Source organism: Heteronotia binoei, chromosome 18 (assembly GCF_032191835.1).
Source record: "Heteronotia binoei isolate CCM8104 ecotype False Entrance Well chromosome 18, APGP_CSIRO_Hbin_v1, whole genome shotgun sequence".
Lineage (NCBI taxonomy): Eukaryota > Metazoa > Chordata > Lepidosauria > Squamata > Gekkonidae > Heteronotia > Heteronotia binoei.
The window spans coordinates 15582595-15598877 of record NC_083240.1 but is presented as its reverse complement, the minus strand read 5'-3'; the positions used below and the strand labels follow the sequence as shown (position 1 = coordinate 15598877).

Sequence of the window (16283 nt, the reverse complement as noted above, 5' to 3'; positions counted from 1 at the left end):
TAACACTCTACGCCATGTGTCTCTGTAGGTCTGCAAAACCCAGCTGTATATCCAGGGGGCTGACTAATATATTTCTGCATGTTTCACTGCTCATCAGTGTTCCCTCTAAGCTGAGTTAGTGTGAGCGAGCTCACAGTTTTTTTAGCCTCCGGCTCACACTGATTTTGTTTCGCTCAGGAAAAAATGGCCCCAGAGCAAATTAATTGATGCAGCAGCTCACGGCTTTCATGCCAGTCGCTCAGGAGGTAGAATTTTTGCTCACAAGACTCCACAGCTTAGAGGGAGTTTTGGTACTCCTCCCTTAATATTTGTCATTCAGTCAGCGGCTGGTAGAGACGGCAAAGCCTGCTGTGCCTCTGCATTAGGACTGAAGGGAATGGGTGGTTTTGATGTATTGAGGGATGCAGAGTTAGTTACCCTGAAAGGAGGTTGCCCATTGCATCTCTGCATGAATCGCTGTTCTGCCTGGGAAATCAGAAGGCATGACTGAAAAGAGGAATGCGAGGAGTGGGCTCCTCTGGAGGTGCTTAGTATTCTAAAAGCAAGCATTGGGAAGGGGGAGGAGAGCCATGTCTCCATTCTGGGGAGGGGGAAATCTGGTGCCATACCTGCTATAATTTTGGGGTGTACTATTTTAAGAAGCCCAGGCCCGCATTCTTAGACCCCTCACAACAGCCCTGTAAGGTAGAATGAAAGAGGGTAATTGGCTCACAAGTTCACCCAATGAGCCTCAGGCCCGTGCATGGGCTTGAAATTGGGTTGCCAACTCCAGGATACCTGGAGACTTGAGGGTGGGATGTAGGGAGGGAAGAGAACATTGTAGGGACCCCACCTTCCAAGACTTTGCCTTGTAGGGACTCCACATGCCATGGACTCCACCTTCTGAAGCAGCTATTTTCTCCAGAAGCGGAACAAATGTTTTAAGAAATAAGTGATCGATATCTAGAAACCAATTGTAATTCTGGGAGATCTCCAGCACCATACCCCCACCTGGAGGTTGGCAGCCCTAGCTTGAAACCAGGTCGCCATAAGCCACACAACTGTGTTCCTCCTTTTTTTTTTTCCTCTCCAGAACTGGTAGGGATGCCAGCCTCCAGGTGAGACCTGGGGAATCCCCTGGCATTACAGCTCATCTCCAGACTACAGCGATCCATCCCCCAGGGGGAAAGGGCAACATGATGACAATGTACCTCTCTCTCCTCCCCAGGCTCTACTCCCCCCCCCAAAAAAACCCCCACCAAATCTCCCAGAATTTCCCACCCTGGAGCTGGCAACCGTAGCTGAAAGGGTGCCCAGAAAACAGACGCCAGTCACCCCTCCATTCGTTTCCCTTTGCAGCCAGCAGCCGTTGCTGCCAGAAGCAAAGCTTTCTTTCTCCGGGGTAACAGAACAAAGCAGGAGTCCGGTAGCACCTTGAAGACCGACCAAGTTTCATTCAGAACGTAAGCTTTTGTGCGCGCGCACACTTCTTCAGATGGCACGTTCTGAATAAAACCTGGTTGGTCTCCAAGGCGCTACCGGACTCCTACTTTGTGCTCTTGTTTCAGACCAGCGGTGGCCAAACTGCCCTAAGGTAAGAGCCGCACAGAATAATTGTCAGATGCTTGAGAGCCTCCAGAAATGAATATTAGATGCTTGAGGGCAGGCAGGCAGGAAAGAAACTTTAAATGCACTCTCCAATGAATTTGTTGTCTTGGAGAAGCGATTTAAAGAGACACGTGCCTGCTCCAAGCCGGCTGCCAGGGCAGTGGGGGCTTCGAGAGCCATAGAATATAGGCGAAAGAGCCACACGCGGCTCCTGAACAATGTTCCCACTACGCTGCAGAGTCTTGCGAGCAAAAATTCTCCTTTGCGAAGCTCGTGGCATTCGAGTTGCGAGCTGCTGCATCAATCAGTGCGCTCTGGGGGGTCATCCCTCCTGAGCTAAGGCGAAAAGGTGTGAGCCGGAGGCTAAAAAAATCTGTGAGCTAGCTCACGCCAACTCAGCTTAGAGGGAACACTGCTCCTGAGCCGCAGTTTGCGCCCCCCCCCCCCGCTTCAGACCAAGACGGCTGCCCAGCTGGGGTAAACGACCCCCCCCCCCTCCACCCCTAGCAAAGAGCGCCGGGGCGGGCGGTGCAAGCGCAGCCCCTCCTCCGGCTCCGGAGCCGGCCTAGCCGCGTGGGAGGGAGCAGGCCCGACGGGAGGGGGGGGGGGAGGTTGGACTCGCGCGTCCGCCCAGCCATGCCCGCGTGGGGGCGGCCCCTGGTAGCGCTCGGCCCGCCGGCGCCTGCCCGCAGCAGCTCCTCGGCCCGCCGTCGAAGGCGCCGTCTCCCTCGATGGCGAGCGCGGGGCTGCAGCTGGTGGGCTACTTCCTGGCGCTGGCCGGCTGGGTGGCCACCATCTGCGCCTCGGCCCTGCCGCAGTGGAAGCAGAGCTCCTACTCCGGGGACGCCATCATCACCGCCGTCGGCCTCTACGAGGGCCTCTGGATGACCTGCGCCTCCCAGAGCACCGGCCAGGTCCAGTGCAAGCTCCACGAGTCCCTGCTCTCGCTCGACGGTGCGTCCCAAGGGAGGGAGGGAGACGGGCTGGGGGGCCGCCCCGATCCGCCGTCGGGGAGCCCGCAGAGGGAGACGTTGCGGCGCGGAAATGGCGAGGGGGGGGGCTGCAGGCTGGAAGGGAAAAGGCCTGGGGACCCTGGGATGCCAGCCTCCAGGGGGGACCTGGGGATCCCCCGGAATGACAGCTCATCTCCAGGTTACAGGGATCCGTGGAGAAAATGGCTGCTTTGGAGGGTGGACGCTGTGGCATTGTACCCCACCGAGATCTCTGTTCTCCCCAGGCTCCATTGCTGGCTCTCCAGGAGTTTCCTGTCCTGAATCTGACAACCCGGACAACCCCCTTCCCCATCCCTTATCAGTGGCGGGGGAGGCACCTCTTTCTGGAATGAGGCTTTCCCCCTCCTCTTGCCTGAGGCTGCCAACTTGCCAACCAGCCGGTGCTCCTGCTCCGGTGCTTTTTAACAGCATTTCGGCTTCCTGAGTCTCCTTCCTCCAGAAGTATCACAGGCTGAACAGCATCCAATCAGGATTGTTTTTGCCTGGTCAGTTGGCAGCCCTGCCGACAGGGTTTTTTTTCCCTGGGGGAACCCGGTGGAATGGAGTTCCGTAACCTCTCTGTGGAAACAAAATTCTCAGAAGATGTTTAAAAGTCCATGAGGGGCACCTGTGTGTTTCTCCTTCCTTTCTCTCTTGAGAGTTCCAGCACCTCTTTTCTCCGGGGGGAGGGGGAGGGAGAAGCCCTGCCTGCTGATTTCTGAGCAAGAGCATTTTTCGTGATTCTTAGGTTCTGGGCAAAAGTCCACAATGGGGCCCTCAGAGTCTTTCGAATGCAGGGGCCACCACTGGCGCTGGAGGCCCCAAACCCAGATGAGACAGGTAGGGTTGCCAGGCTCCAGGTGGTGGCTGGAGATCTCCTGGAATTCCAGCTGGTCTTCAGGTTACAGTGATCAGTTCCTCCGGAGAAAATGGCTGCTTTGGAGGGCAGAGACTATGGCATTAGACCCCACTCTCTTCTCCAAGCCCTGCCGTCCCCAAGAGGCACCCCCAAATCGCCAGGAATTTCCCAAGCCAGAGTTGGTAGCCCTAGATGCAGGGGCCTGCTCTTTCTCCCCACTTCTTTGAGGCCATGAGTGGTTTGGAGCCCCCCAAATGTGGGTCCCAGGGACACCACCCCGTTGCTTCTTTGCAAAGACTGCCTCGTCTCTGAGCAGCCAGACGGTGTGTTCTGCACACGCTCTGCTCTTTTCGCTTATGAATCCGGGTGCCAATCAAGCGCTGCAGTAAGGAAAAGCAACCAGCCAAGGAACCCATCCTAATAAACTTGTGTTGCATTTCAAGGCAGGAGACCAGCGTGCTCATCTGCTCTGCTAGTATTTGGATGGGAGACATTCAAGGAATAACAGGGTGGTGACAGGGAGGCAGGCCATGGCACATCACTCGCCTGGAAAACACTACGGGGTCACCATGAGTTGGTTGTGACTTAATGGCACTTTCCCCCACCGCTGTATAGAGAGCTCCTACGTTGTTCTTTCCCTCTCGGGTGACCTTCAAATAGCCCTTGTGGCCACTGTTCCCACTAAGCTGCAGTGTCTTGCGAGCAAAAATTCTACTTCGTGAGCTCCTGGCATTCAAGCTGGGAGCTGTTGCAGAAATTATTATGCTCTGGGGTCATCCTTCCTGAGCTAAGACAAAAAGTTGTGAGCTGGAGGCTAAAATTCTGTGAGCTAGCTCATGCTAACTCAGCTTAGAGGGAACACTGCTTGTGGCCACTTTTTTGTCATCCCTGCCCCCTTTAGGGTCTTCATTAAGTGCAATCAAGAGAAATAAAGGGATGATTTTTTGGGGGGGGGGGGGACTTGTCTACTGCACCCATCTTAAAGTCACAGCCGCCCTGCCAAGCTAAACACCCCCCTGTGTAAGAAAGGGCTTCTAAAGTTGGCTTCGTTCATCAATGACATTAAGCAGTGCCTTTAAAAAAAACTGATTAAAATGCTGCTGCTTATTTGGCAACTGATTAAAATGCTGCTGCTTATTTGGCAAGGGTGTGTGTGTGTGTGTGTGTGTTGCAAATTGAAATGAACAGAACCAAGTGGGGGAGGAGAAGCAGGCCACCGGTGCTGTTGGAAGTCCTGGGATTGGAAATCATAATATGCTTTTTTTTATCTCTACACAGCAGCTGGAAGGGGAAGACCAAAGCTAGAGCAGGGAGGGGTAATTTAACTGGAGCTTCCCATCTCTAGGTTGTTTTTAGCCCAACAGAGAAAACAAGACAGGCACCTCACTTGAACCTCGTTCCTCATCTGAAGAAGTGTTTATGCACATGAAAGCTTACATTCTGAATAAAACTTCATTGGTCTTAAAGGTGCTACTGGAATCCTACTGTGTCCTATTGCTTCAGGCCAACACAGCTGCCCACCTGGATCTATAAGACAGGTTCCTATAACCCCCACCCCCTCCCTGCATTCCTCTTCAGGCCCTAAATGCACAGGGAGAGCAATTCTGACTAGGGAAATTGTGCAGGGAACCCTTTTCTCTGGTCTGTATTCCCCCCTTCATTGTATTCCCCTAACCTGGGTGGCCCAGGTAAGCTGGATCACATCCGGTCTCAGAAGCTAAGCAGGGCCAGCTGTGGTCAGTACTTGGATGGAAGATCTCCAAGGAATACCAGAGCTGTGACGCAGAGGCAGGCAATGGCAAGCCACCACTGAACGTCTCTTGCCTTCAAAACCCTACGAGGTCACTATAAGTTGGCCACAACTTGACAGCCCTTTCCACTCCCACCGGTTGGCACCAAGAGTTCCAACAGCAGAACTCCAACACGGCATGTGGTTTGGTCTTGCTGAATTAGACTTAGCTGGGCGGTCGTCGTTTGCCTCTCTCCCCTTGAAGTGACAAAGACTGGGTTTGGGGCTTGTGCCTTCCTTTTCCTTTGCAGTGCACATCCAGACCTCCCGAGCGCTGATGGTGGTGTCCATTCTGCTGGGCTTTGTGGGGGTCGTCGTCAGCGTAATCGGAATGAAGTGTACCAAAGTGGGGGACGAGAACCCTGTCACCAAAAGCTGGATTGCCGTCTTGGGAGGAGTCTTCTTCTTGCTAGCAGGTAAGCCGTTCATTTCCTGTGCTGTCCTACAGTTTGCATGATGTGGCCCCCTCGACCTCTGAAATAAAGATTAGGAAAACCCAGATTCAGATCCCTGTGAACTGGATGGCTTTGGGGCACGCTCCCTGAGCCTGTCCGACCTTGCAAGGCTGTTGGTATAAAAATGGAAAGGAAAGGGGTATGTTGTTCCAAGCTGTGGAGAGGGAGGATGAAAAAATAATTAGACGGGTGCAAGTTTGGGTTCAGGTATTTCAAGGCTCAAGGTTGACTCAGCCTTCCGAGGTCGGTAAAATGAGTACCCAGCTCCTGGGGGAAAAGTGCAGATGACTGGAGAAGGCAATGGCAAACCACCCCATAAAAAAAGTCTGCCGTGGAAACATCATGGTGTGACGTCACCCCAGAGATGGAAACAACTGGTGCTTGCGCAGGGGACTGCCTGTACCTTTAAGTTTGTCTGCATAGTGGAGGCATGTTGGCTTTTCCGCATTCTTCCAGCCTAATGCCTGAAAATTCTGTTAATAACAAAATCAAGACAATTTGTCCAGTGGATCTGAACATTAGCACAGAGAAAGGTACAATCCAGTCATAACTCAACAATTTGAAGGACAGTGCCTGAGTTACAAATCTTTTTAAAATATTGCCTTGAACACAAATGGTCTCTTGTCTGTGCCCAGTATTGGGCCCACTTGACATTTTACTTTCAATTTCTCATCTTCCCCCCACTCCTCGGCCCCGGTTTGCTTTGTGTCTAAAATGAACGGGGATTTTGCCTTAATTGGTTTTATGAGAATTCATCTCATGTTCATGAAACACAGAGGCTCAGAGCTTCCATTAAAGAAGCTAACCTGAAGTAAGGGCAAGTTTAGTTACTTGCAAATGGAGGGTCAGCCGGAATAAGCCTTCACTGTAGGATTCCTGTCCTGATTAAAATTAACAGCTGTCTGATCAGCCAAAAGCATCCTCAGAGGGAGCGCTTGGGCCAGTTTATCTGTCAAAGGAGATCCTGGGAAAGAGAGAGGGATAAAGAAAGGGGAAATTAGGGTGTTTTTCTCTGCTTACGTATTTAATTTAATACTGATTACTTCCAGGGGTGGAATTCTAGCAGGAGCTCCTTTGCATATTAGGCCACACACCCCTGATGTATCCAATCCTCCAAGAGCTTACAAAAAAGCTCTTGGAGGATTGGCTACATCACAGGGGTGTGGCCTAATATGCAAAGGAGCTCCTGCTAGAATTCCATCCCCGATTACTTCTCTTTTTTTCTTGACCAATTGCGAAACAATGCAGCTATGCAATATGTATTTTTTTAAAAGAACAAAAATAGCCCACGGTGTGGCAAAAAAATTAAAACATTAGTCAGGGAAGGAGTTAGTTTTCTATTTTTTTTTCAGCATCCTGGAATGCTGTTGCCCTTCTGTGGAAAGGCAGGAAAACAAGTTAATGAAAGGTTGCCGCCCCCTGCCTCCACCTAATAGAGAGGGCTCTTGGAACGCATGGATTTTACTTTTCAAAGAACAAAGAAAATCTTTTTTTCTTTTTTTTTAAAGTCCTTCAATTTTGGAGAACAGTTAAAGGCACTTATTACCTTAATTATGCTTCCCCCCCCGCAACCCCCCCCAAAATCCCAAAAAATTAACGCATGAAGGCTTCCACTTCAATCCCATGCCCTGTGAGCAACGCTGACGTTATATAGTCCAACAGTATCATTATGCCGTTATTACAAAATAATGGTCATTAAAGAAATGGAAAAGGAGCAACAGCTAGGCTTGCAGCAGAATAAAAAAACCAACGTGGTTCTCAAGGGCTCCCTCCCCCTTCTGTTTACTCCCTCCGACAAAAGCTGTGAGTTGAGTGTGTTATTCATAAAGGACCGCCGTCGTCCACAAATAAGAGTCATCCGTTTCAAGATGCAGCCTAGAGGTGAATGCATGAAGCTGCCTTCTACTGAATCTGACCCATGGTTCACCAAGGTCACTATTGTCTATTCAGACAGGCGGCAGCTCTCCAGGGTTTCAGGCAGAGGTTCACAACGCCTACTGCCTAATCTTTTTTTTTTTAAACTGGAGTTGCCAGGATTGAACCTGGGACCTTCTGCATGCCAAGCAGAAGCTGCACCACTGAACCACAGCTTCCCCCCACCACAAGAAGTGCAGTTTCAGTTCCCCAGAGGAAATAACAAGCTTCAGAGGGTAGACTGTACAGCATTGTATCCCCCACAGAACTCCTTCCCTTCCCCAGACTCTGTCCTCTCCAGACACCAACAGAACTTCCCAAGCAACACTTGGCAGCCCTATCTAGAAAGCCGGAAGCCGTACAATGGCCATTAAAGATATCTTATATGAGCAGCTGGCTTGACCTGGATAGCCCAGACTAGCTTGATCTCATCAGATCTCTGAAGCTAAGGAGGGTCAGACCTGGTTAGTCCTTGGATAGGAGACCACCGAGGAAGTCCAGAGTTGCTCTGCAGAGGCAGGCAATGGCAAACCACCTCTGAATGTCTCTTGCCTTCAAAACCCTACAGGGCACCATAAGTCAGCTGCAACTGGACAGCAGAAAAGCCAGTTACTAGAACCGTGTCAAATCAGATTAAATTTTATTTTATTTTAATTTGTTTTTTATTTTATTGCATTCATATCCCACCCTCCCCTAACGGGCTCAGGGCGGCTTACAACAGTTAAAATAACAGAGTGTTAAAATCAAAGTACAATAAGATCAGTAAAACATTTCAACAGTTCATACAATTTAAAATATGTAGTACAGTTCCAGGTTCACTCGCCAGGATCCAGATGGCGAGTTTTAGTTCTTATTGAGTGCCGCATAGAATGATATTATAAGATGTTATTTGGCACTCTGGATTTGTACTGGGTGCTTGTGGGCACAGTGGGAGGGCTTCTAGTGTTCTGGCCCCACTGGTGGACCTCCTGATGGCACTTGTGTGTGTGGGGGGGGGGGGGTTGGCCGTTGTGTGACACAGAGTGTTGGACTGGATGGGCCATTGCCCTGATCCAACATGACATCTCTTACATTCTTATGTACTGGGATGGTTCAGGTGTCAGTGCTGTGGGATGGTGGAACAGTGGTCGCCTCCCCGTTATTTGTTAAACGCTGCCAAGCCCAGATATGAATAGCTACCAAGCCCAGATATCAGCTTGCTCAGAGGCTTAGTAAGGGCAGTTCCATCACTGCTGTTTCTCATTGCCCTGTTCTTTGCTGCTTAACAATTGATTGACTTAAGTGGGGGGGGGGGGGGGAGAGATTGGTAGGCATATAGGAATGCATCAGCCACTACCATTTTGGCCCGGTGCCTCCCAAGCAGGAGCAGTCTATCTGAGCAGTGAGAGTTTCAGCAGGACTGAAAGCCAGCAGCCCATCCGGCTCAGTGCTAGCGAGATGATGATAACTGATCTTGGTGTCACTTCTTTTGGCGCTGAGACAGGAAAAGTTGTACAATGCAATTCCACCTGCAGCTGCACCCTTCTAAAAAGCCAGTTTGGTGTGGTGGTGAAGTGTGTGGACTCTTATCTGGGAGAACCGGGTTTGATTCCCCACTCCTCCACTTGCACCTGCTGGAATGGCCTTGGATTAGCCGTAGCTCTGGCAGAGGCTGTCCTTGAAAGGGCAGCTGCTGTGAGGGTCCTCTCAGCCCCACCCACCTCACAGGGTGTTTGTTGTGGGGGAGGAAGGTAAAAGAGATTGTGAGTCGCTCTGAGATTCAGAGTGGAGGGCGGGATATAAATCCAATATCATCATCTTCTAAAGATCAAATTGCTCCTCTTGGGAAATTGGAGAAAAGTTTTGTATAGAGAAGGAGAAGCTTAGAGAAAGCTGCTCAGAGAAACAGGGCTTTAGACCGGTTTGCCTGCTGCTGTTTCTGTATGCATCTTAAGTATTGAGAAGTATTCACTATAAAATTGAACAATAAATATGTAAGCCACATTACTGATGGAAGGAAGCTAATGTCTTATGAAGTTTGTATCGGACTTACTTTCAACCACTTTCAACTATTTTTGTACTTGTGAGCATTTTTGTGCATATGAAATAAGAAAAGGATTGAGACTTTGCGAGTGATTCTCTGGTCTTTATTGGAAGAAATTGACATTGGATGTGAGGAAGAGGTTTTTTTTTTTTTTTTAACATGGAGCATCATGCATACTCTCCAGTACCACATAGGAACTGGAAACCCTAGTCTCACAACACCACAGTCGCAATCTGAATCGAAGCCCTGCACATTTTCGAAATGTGTTCCCTCATCAAACCTGACAACAGACAGTCATGGTCCAGTTGGAGGAACTCTAGGGTTGCCAGGTCTGTGTTGGAAAATACCTGGAAACCTTGGGGGTGGATCCAAGAGAGAGGGCAGAGTTTGAGGAGGAGAGGGGAGGGGCCTCAGCAGAGTACAATGCCATAGAGTCCACCCTTCAAAGCAGCCGTTTTCTCCAGGCGAACTGATCTCTGCCAGCTGGAGATCAGTTGTAAAAGCGCGAGATCTCCAGGCCCCACCTGGAGGCTGGCAATCCTAGGAACCCACACACTGCGCATTGCGAATTGCAATGTGTAATTTGGCCCCTGATTTCAGTGAGCTTAGAAGGATGTCACTCTGCCCAGGACTACACTGACTTAGTAAAGCTCACCTTATGAGAGGAATTCCATAGGGAAGGGTTGTGTGGTACAGTCTTCTTGGGACTGTGCCATTTCATTATTTCAGGGGAAAGGGAAATAATTGAGCTTTACAGATGCGTGTTTTGCAGCTGCTAGCAGGTACATGTGTAGGAATATTATTTTTCTCCCACCCTAAGCGATTGCTGAAACTGTAAAATCAAACTGCTGGATGCAGTCCTGGGGTTGTGAAAGGCCCGGATTCAGTTTGGAAATGTGACCAGTCAGATGCCTCTGGAAAGCCTGTGATTGGCGGGAACAAAGGGTCCATCTAGAGCAACCAGCCCAATAAGGACCTCTTGCTGAAGGTCTCCTGGCCTTTGCCCTTCTGCATTACCAGTAATGGTGGTTAACTTTGCAGGAAGGTTGATTGGATTTCCAAGGCTATGTAGGGTTACCAACCTCCAGGTGGTGGCTGGCAAGGCTTTTTTGGAGCAGGAATGCACAAGAACACAGTTCTGGCTGGCTTGGCATCAGGGGGTGTGGTCTAATATGCATATAAGCTCCTGCTGGTGGCTGGAGACCTTCTGGATTTGTAACTGATCTCCAGATGATAGAGATAAATTCACTTGGAGAAAATATCTGGGTTACAAGATGGACTATGGCATTATACCTCGCTGAGGTCCCTCCCCTCCCCAAACCACCCCATCCTCCCCAGGCTTCATCCCACTCCCATCACCTCGAGCTGGAAGCTCATGAAACACTTTGGAACAGTGCAGTAAAATCTTACGTTGGCTTTTGGTCACAGGCAGTGTCTGTAGCAGGGCTTTTTTTGTAGAACAAGCCCAGCAGGAACTCATTTGCCTATTAGGCCACACCCCCTGGTGTCACCATAGTTTCATGCAGGGCTTTTTGGCAGAAAAGCCCAGCAGAAAACTCATTTGCTTATTAGGCCACACCCCCTGACACCGAGCCAACCAGAACTGCGTTCCTGTGCAGTCCTGCTTTAAAAAAGCCCTGGTCTGTAGCAAAGAGCAGCCCACTTTATACCAGTTAGGATGTGGTCACAAGGTATTGAGGAGGCCGTTGCTCCGTGGGAAAGCATCTGCCTTGAATGCTGCAGTAGGGTTACCAAATTCAAGACAGGGCCTGGAGTCTTCTTTGGAATTACAACTCATCTCCCAGCTTTGGCAAAGTACTGTGAGTTCCCAGTTAAAGGGTGTCAGAGAGAGACAAATAGCAGTGTTTTGCATCACCTGATCCTGTAAACTGGGAGCTGCAGGGGATTGAACCTGGGACTTTCTGGGTGCAAAACTGGTGAACTACCACTGAGCCACAGCATATCTTTAGAACCCTGTCTGCTCAAGCTATCAGCTGTTAAAGTCACAGCTGCAGAGGCCAGATGAAAGGTTGGTAGTCTTCTTGAAGCTGAGTAACTTTAACGGTGTTCTCTAGGGAGAAAAAATGCTAGATACTTTGGGTCTTCCTCTGTGTTCCCAGGTCTCTGCACAATGACGGCTGTTTCGTGGTATGCGGCGCGGGTGACGGTCGAATTCTTCAACCCAAGCACACCGGTCAATGCCAGGTGAATAAATGGATAGCCCAGTCTCACCCAGTCTCATCAGATCTTGGAAGCTAAGCAGGGTCATCCCTGGTTAGTATTTGGATGGGAGACCACCAAGGAAGTCTGGGGTTGCAACGTGGAGGCAAGCAATGGCAAAATCACCCCTGAGCGCCTCTTGCCTTGAAAATCTTCAGGGTTGCCATAAATCGGCTACGATTTGACAGCAGTGGGAGGGGGCAGGTCGTGCTACTCAAGGCCCGACTGAGAATTGGAATGTGCGGAGTCAGATTAGCCCAGACAGCAGCAGATTCTTGTGTTTAAACATGAATCTGCCACAATCATGTAGGAAATGAGGGAGCCCCTGGTTTTAATGGGAGAAAGGGCATGTAGGTGCCTAGGATTATGGCCTTTGATCAATGTTCCCTCTGAGCTGCAGAGTCTTGTGAACAAAAATTCTACTTTGTGAGCTGCTGACATTAAAGTTGTGAGCTACTGTCATTAAAGTTGTGAGCTGCTGCATAAATTAGTGTGCTCTGGGGTCATCCTTCCTGAGCTAAGACAAAAATGTGTGAGCTGGAGGCTAAAAATCTGTGAGCTAGCTCACACCAACTCAGCTTAGAGGGAACATTGCCTGTGATATACACATGAAGCTGCCCTATACTGAATCAGCTCATCTAGGTCAGCATTGTCTATTCTGACGGGCATTAAGAACATAAGAGAAGCCATGTTGGATCAGGCCAGTGGCCCATCCAGTCCAGCACTCTGCGTCACACAGTGGCCAAAACCCAGGTGCGATCAAGAGGTCCATCCGTGGGACCAGGACACTAGAAGCCCTCTCACTGTTGCCCCCCACAAGCACCAAGAATATAGAGCATCACTGCCCCAGACAGAGAGTTCCATCTTTACCCTGTGGCTTATAGCCACTGATGGACCTCTGCTCCATATGTTTGTCCAATCCCCTCTTGAAGCTGTCTATGCAGGCAGCCACTGCCACCACCTGTGGCAGTGAATTCCATGTGTTAATCTCCCTTTGGGTGAAGAAGTATTGGTTCTCCAGGGTCTCAGATGGAGGTTTTTCACATCACCCACTACCTGGGTTTTTCAGCTGGAGAGGCCAAGGATTGAACCTTGGACCTTCTGCATGCCAGGCAGATGCTCTTCCGCAGAGCCGTGGCCCCTCCCTCTGTCCTGTGAATATCTGAAGGTGCTGTTTGCCATATCAGACCACCTACCTCAGTATGATCTACTCTAGACTGGCAAGAGGTGTCCAGCTGAGAGAAGTCATGCCTAACCCTTGCTATAGAAGAGAACTGGTGTGGCATACCAATTAGAATGTTGAGCTGTATCCCCCACCACCCCCTACATCCAGGTTAAAATCCCCATTCAGTCCTGAAGTTTGCCTTTTGGCCAGTCACATTCTCTCTAGCTAACCTACTTCACAGGGTTGTTGTGAGCAAGAGGAGGAAGACTAAAAACGCAATCGGTCCTTTGCCAAGAGATGTCCCCTGGGAGCGTCTGCATGAAAAGTCGGTGCTCTGCCATACAAAACGTGAAGCTGAGTCTGACCGCTGATCACACCCACTCTCTACTATGAGTGGCTCAAAGATCCTCCAGTGATAGCTGCCTGTCCAAGTTGGGGGGGGGGGGGGGTTCTCCCCAGGCTTTTACCAGGAGATGCTCAAAGATGGAACATGGGATCTTCTGCGTGCACTCTAACGGGGTTGCCAACCTCCAGGTGGTGGCTGGAGATCTCCCACTATTAAAACTGATCTTGGATCAATTCGCCTAGAGAATGGCTTCTTTGGGAAGATGGATTTGATGGCATTATACCCCACTTAAGTCCCTCCCTCCCAAACCCCACATCCGCAGTATCAACCCCCAAAATCTTCAGGCATCTCCCAACCAGAGCTGGCAGCCCTAGCTCTAACCCTGAGCTGCAGTTCCTCCTCAAGAGGATGTGGTCTGAAACCAGGGCATACGTGTGTATGTGGATGGGCACTTGTGTTACAGAATGACAGCACCTCTCTGCCCTTCTTAAATGGTGGACCTTTTCTCCTGTTCCACTCTGGTTTAGAGGCTAAGGCAAACTTCTGGTGCATTTCTGTTCTGCATACATTTGCAATATGTTTTACAGGCAATCTGGGTGACTATGAATCTTTTCAAGTGCAGCCAGTAGGATTGCCAGCCTCCACGTGGGGTCTGCAGATCTCCAGTTGGCAGAGGTCAGCTCCCCTGGAGAAAATGGCTGCATTGAAAGGAGGACTCTATGGCATTGTGCCATGCTGAGGCCCCTTCTCTCCCCAAGCCCCACCCTCTCCCGGATCCACCCCCAAAGTCTCCAGGTATTTTCCAACACAGACCCTAGCTGCCAGCGCTTGGTTTTTACTGATTCCACCTTCTCTCTTTGCCCTAGGTATGAATTTGGGCCTGCCCTGTTCGTTGGGTGGTCAGCAGCCAGTTTGGTCCTATTGGGAGGGTCCTTCTTGTCCTGTTCGTGCCCCAGACCTGAAGACAGAGGGCAACAGTACTACCGGCAGGCGCAGCCTTCGACAACGAGAGAGTATGTCTGAGCCTCGCTGCCCCTCTTTGCGGTGGGGTGGAGAGAAAGAGACGTTCCATAAAACAGAGGATCCAAGTTGTCTCCTTCGGTCCTCCTGGGCAAGGCGGCACAATCATTTCTCAGGGGTTTTTCAGTTGTTCTCCAAATCAGGTCCCCGAAGAGATTTCCCAATAGTTCTTCTCTGCCTGCTTCCACAATCCTCTGGAATCCCGAGTTGTGGGGTGGGGACCCAAACAACTGCTTGGGCTTTTGGCTTGGTTGCGGACTTGGAAACTAACAGCCCTCTTCTTTTCCATTTTGTTTTCCTTGATCTTTCAGACCCACTATAAAAAGAGGGAATGAGTCTGTATAATACCTTCACTTCTATCCAAGGGAAAGAAGTATTTATCTCTTGAGTATTCCCTTCAGAGAGACCAAATATGACTGTGTCAAGGATTTTTTTTTAATGCGCGCCCAAAACCATTTTCTGTGTTGTACTAAAAACTGAGGCTGAGATCTGTTCTTCTTCTAATTTAAACTTTGTATTAACTTTTCCATTGCAGCATATATACTGCTTGACTGCTCTGAATTTCAGATACCTTTTGGCTCTAATGGTTTGTACTAAAATGTGTCATATTAAAATATGTTTGGGCAGTTGCCGGCTTTTTAAAATCTGCGCATATCTTTGTGTCTCTTTTCCACGGGATTCCAGGCTATCTTCATGTTGGTGATGAGGTAACACAATTTTCCACACTTATAGTCCAGATCAATGCTCCCTCTAAGCTGTGGAGTCTTGTGAGCAAAAAATCTACTTTGTGAGCTCCTGGCATTAAAGTTGTGAGTGAGTGATTTGGCTACTGCATAAATTAATTTGCTCTGGGGTGATTTTTCCTAACCTAAGGCAAAAATGTGTGAACGGGAGGCTAAAAAACTGTGAGCTAGCTCACACTAACTCAGCTTAGAGGGAACACTGGTCCAAATACTGCTCATTTCAAATTGCAAGCAAATCACAAAAGCGGGTATGTGGTGTGCTAAGCTGAAGAACATATGAACATATTGAACATATGAAGCTGCCTTATACTGAATCAGACCCCCCCTGAGTCCATCAAAGTCAGTATTGTCTACTCAGACTGGCAGCGGCTCTCCAGGGTCTCAAGCTGAGATTTTTCATGCCTACTTGCCTGGACCCTTTTTAGTTGGAGATGCCGGGGATTGAACCTGGGACCTTCTGCTCACCAAGCAGATGCTCTACCACTGAGCTACCATCCCTCCCCTAAGAAGAAGCGGACAAACACAAATGGTCTGGTTTTTAAGCAAAATCACAGTGTTTAATTTTTTCAATGTAAGTATCGCCGCTTCTTTTAACCGTCTTAGAAGAAATGGAGTAGAGTGGAGGTCATATTTGATTTAAAGGCATTTGCACACATTTCAAGGCAGCTGATCAGAGTTCAACCCAGTGAGAAATTTCTGGTCACAAATCCTAGGCAAGAATATCTGTGTGATGCATGCTTTCCGTATTCACACATCAACCTTTTTAGGTGGACACTTAAAGCTTTTTAATGGTATACCTTCAAAAGCAGTAAAGTGAAGAAGTCTTAATGTGCAAAAGCTAAGAAATAGCCAACATTGGACCAAAGGGCCACAGGTCTTGCTTTTAGTAATTGCCCAGCCTGCCAAAGGAAATTGTAGTTTGGGGAGAAAATGGAGGGATTAGGGTTGCCAGCCTCCTGGTGGGGCCTGATGATCTCCCAGAATTACAACTGATCTCCAGGCAACAGAAATCAGGTCTTCTAGAGAAAATGTCTGCTTTGGAGGGCGGACTGTATGGCATTATCTGCCAATGAGGATCCTTCTCTCCCCATATCTGGCCTCCTCAGACTTTATCCTCTACGTATTTCTTTATCTCGAGGTATTTCCCAACTGGGAGCTGGCAACCCCAGA

At 49.4% G+C, this 16283-nt stretch overlaps 1 protein-coding gene across 1 annotated transcript; it reads left to right on the top strand.

Moving 5' to 3' along the window:
* The first annotated feature begins 2318 nt into the window (after positions 1-2318).
* On the top strand, positions 2319-15014 carry CLDN19 (claudin 19). Its single transcript, XM_060259052.1, has 5 exons — positions 2319-2541; positions 5479-5643; positions 11740-11824; positions 14217-14363; positions 14682-15014. The coding sequence occupies exons 1-5, from the start codon at positions 2319-2321 to the stop codon at positions 14713-14715; spliced, it is 654 nt and encodes a 217-aa protein (XP_060115035.1). The 3' UTR covers positions 14716-15014.
* Positions 15015-16283: the final 1269 nt, after the last annotated feature.

What these genes read in the sequence shown, in the direction of transcription:
- CLDN19 (XM_060259052.1), top strand. Translation starts at nt 2,319, where the DNA reads ATGGCGAGCGCGGGGCTGCAGCTGGTGGGCTACTTCCTGGCGCTGGCC. An exon ending in AGCACACCGGTCAATGCCAG is followed by an intron (nt 11,825 to 14,216) that starts GTGAATAAATGG and finishes TCTTTGCCCTAG; the next exon opens with GTATGAATTTGGGCCTGCCC. An exon ending in CAGCCTTCGACAACGAGAGA is followed by an intron (nt 14,364 to 14,681) that starts GTATGTCTGAGC and finishes TTGATCTTTCAG; the next exon opens with ACCCACTATAAAAAGAGGGA.